General features: G+C 54.2%; 1 protein-coding gene across 1 annotated transcript; it reads left to right on the top strand.

The window, feature by feature from the left end:
* Nucleotides 1–410: 410 nt before the first annotated feature.
* LOC107039895 lies at nucleotides 411–2513 on the top strand. Its single transcript, XM_015259760.1, has 3 exons — nucleotides 411–1022; nucleotides 1116–1671; nucleotides 1801–2513. Exons 1-3 carry the CDS (start codon nucleotides 411–413, stop codon nucleotides 2511–2513), a joined length of 1881 nt encoding a protein of 626 aa, XP_015115246.1.
* The last annotated feature ends 247 nt before the right edge of the window (nucleotides 2514–2760 follow it).

The raw sequence follows: 2760 nt of genomic DNA, 5'->3' as shown, positions 1-2760 counted from the left end.
ACGAACCAGTTTCCCAGACAACTGCTCAACGATGGAGCCAATTCAGGGAGGAGCTCACACAGTTATCAGGGATCACCATACCTCGGTGGCTTGGACTGCTCACGGATTCCGTCGTCGAAGTACACGGTTTTTCCGATGCATCACAAGTGGCGATGTCAGCCGTGATCTATCTCAAGGTTCTCAACAAGGGAAAATCACAACTCACATTGGTTTGCTCAAAAACGAAGGTCGCACCGCTCAAACGGCTGACAATCCCACGACTAGAACTCACTGCGGCTCTCCTCCTGGCCAAACTGACTAAGTACGTCAAGGACCAACTCAATCTCACGAACGCCACCACCTATCTCTGGACCGACTCATCGGTCACGTTCACGTGGATCAGCTCACACTCCTGAAGATGGAAGGAGTTCATGAAAAATCGGGTGGCACTCATCCAGGAGCTCACTCAGCAGGCTCATTGGAGATTGGTACCGGGCAAGGAGAATCCTGCAGACTGTGCATCTCGAGGTCTATCAGCGCACCAACTGGTATCTCATAAGCTCTGGTGGAAAGGGCCACCATGGCTTCATCAAGACTGCTCATCATGGCCAACTCACGCTCTGGAAAAAGACCTCAGCGCAGACCTCGAGGAAAAGCCAGGAGTTCTCCTACATGTAAAAGCTCATCCAATCGCGCTCTGGAATCTCGTCGACAGATTCTCATCGTTCAACCGACTGCTCAGGGTCACAGCAATCTGTCGACGATTCATAGCTCGGCTCAGGAAAACCNAATTCTCATCGTTCAACCGACTACTCAGGGTCACAGCAATCTGTCGACGATTCATAGCTCGGCTCAGGAAAACCCCCAACTCTTCTCTTCGATACCCGCTCACTCTTGGTGATCTTGAAGAGGCTCGCATCCTCTGGATCAAACTCACGCAGGCAGCTCACTTCAAGGATCAACTCAGAGCGATCTCACGAGGGGAAAGGTTCAGCAAATCCCACCCCCTCACCAAGCTCACACCCTTCATCGATCGCCAAGGGGTATTGAGGATAGGAGGACGGCTCAAGTTTGCTCACATAGGCCCGGAGAGCCGGAACCAAGTGATTATTCCGAAGGAATCTTAACTGGCTCAGCTACTCATCGGACAGGCTCATCTAAGGCCACTCCACGGAGGCACACAGCTCACCCTCAGGCAGCTCAGAAGTAGCTACTGGATACTCGGAGGTCGAGCACCAGTACGCTCCTTCATCCTCAAGTGCGTTAACTGCACTCGCCAACGTGGAGTACGCGCTCAACAGCTCATGGGCCAGTTGCCACCAGCCAGACTCACTCCCGCTCGAGCCTTTCTCAACACTGGGATCGACTATGCCGGCCCAGTGTCTCTACGGTCCTGGAAAGGGCGGGGACACAAGTCGTACAAAGGCTGGTTGGCTATCTTTGTCTGCATGACCACCTCAGCGGTCCATCTCGAGGTCGTGTCAGACTACTCAGCCGAGGGGTTCATCGCGGCGTATAGACGCTTTTCAAGTCGGCGTGGGATCGCTCATTCCTTGTTCAGTGACTGTGGGACCAATTTCCTTGGCGCTGACAAGGAACTAAAGAAGCTCTTCTCGTCAGGATCAGCTCAATCAAGACAGCTCGCACAGCTCCTCATCAATGATGGGACTCAGTGGTCCTTCAATCCTCCAGGTGCTCCGCACTTTGGAGGGAAATGGGAAGCGGCGGTGAAGTCGGTGAAGTTCCATCTCACCCGGACGATCGGAGAGGATCTGCTCACTTTTGAGGAACTCACCACTTTGCTCGCTCAAATCGAGGCAGTGCTCAACTCACGACCACTGGAACCGCTCACGGATGATCCTGATGACTGTTCAGCCTTGACACCATGGCATTTTCTCATCGGTCAGGCTCCCACGACTCTTCCAGAGCCATCTTTAGAGCAACTCAACGTCTCAAGGCTCTCTAGATGGCAGCTCATTCAGCAGAAGCTTCAAGGATTCTGGAAGAGGTGGTCCACGGGATATCTCCAACGTCTTCAAGCGATATCCAAGTGGCACCATCCGACTCATCAGATACGGATCGGCTCACTGGTTCTACTCACGGACGAGAGATTCCCGCCAGCGAAGTGGCCTCTCGCCCGAGTGACCGCTCTGCACCCAGGATCGGACGGACTCACCAGGGTAGTCACCATCAGGACTGCTCAGACGACGCTGACAAGGCCAATCGCCAAGCTCGTCCTCTTGCCCATCTCACCTTCAGGGGAANGTGGTTCTACTCACGGACGAGAGATTCCCGGCAGCGAAGTGGCCTCTCGCCCGAGTGACCGCTCTGCACCCAGGATCGGACGGACTCACCAGGGTAGTCACCATCAGGACTGCTCAGACGACGCTGACAAGGCCAATCGCCAAGCTCGTCCTCTTGCCCATCTCACCTTCAGGGGAATAGAACCAGGACAGCTCACCGGCTTCTCACCGTTGGACTTCGTCAACTTCGACGGATTTACGACCCTGACCAACCGACGGGGTTCAACGTGAGAATGACAGCAGCCAACGCAGAAGGGATTTACGACCCCCGACGTCTAGGATGCTGCCATGCCTAGCCAGCGCACCTTCCGGACGGTCTCACGGACTCACTCATGGGTGACAAGCTCCGACAGCTCACCAAAAAGCGTTTTGAATTTTGTTTTTTATTTCAGCTCACCATGGCTCTACTCATTATGGTTGCGTCAACAACTTTACAGTTGCCGACGGCCGGGGAGAATGTTGGAAATCCTGTCAGCTG

The sequence above is a fragment of the Diachasma alloeum genome, unplaced genomic scaffold (genome assembly GCF_001412515.2).
Source record: "Diachasma alloeum isolate Michigan unplaced genomic scaffold, Dall2.0 Dall_scaffold_00310, whole genome shotgun sequence".
Lineage (NCBI taxonomy): Eukaryota > Metazoa > Arthropoda > Insecta > Hymenoptera > Braconidae > Diachasma > Diachasma alloeum.
The sequence above is the reverse complement of the archived record's forward strand: the minus strand, read 5'-3'. Positions and strand labels throughout refer to the sequence as shown.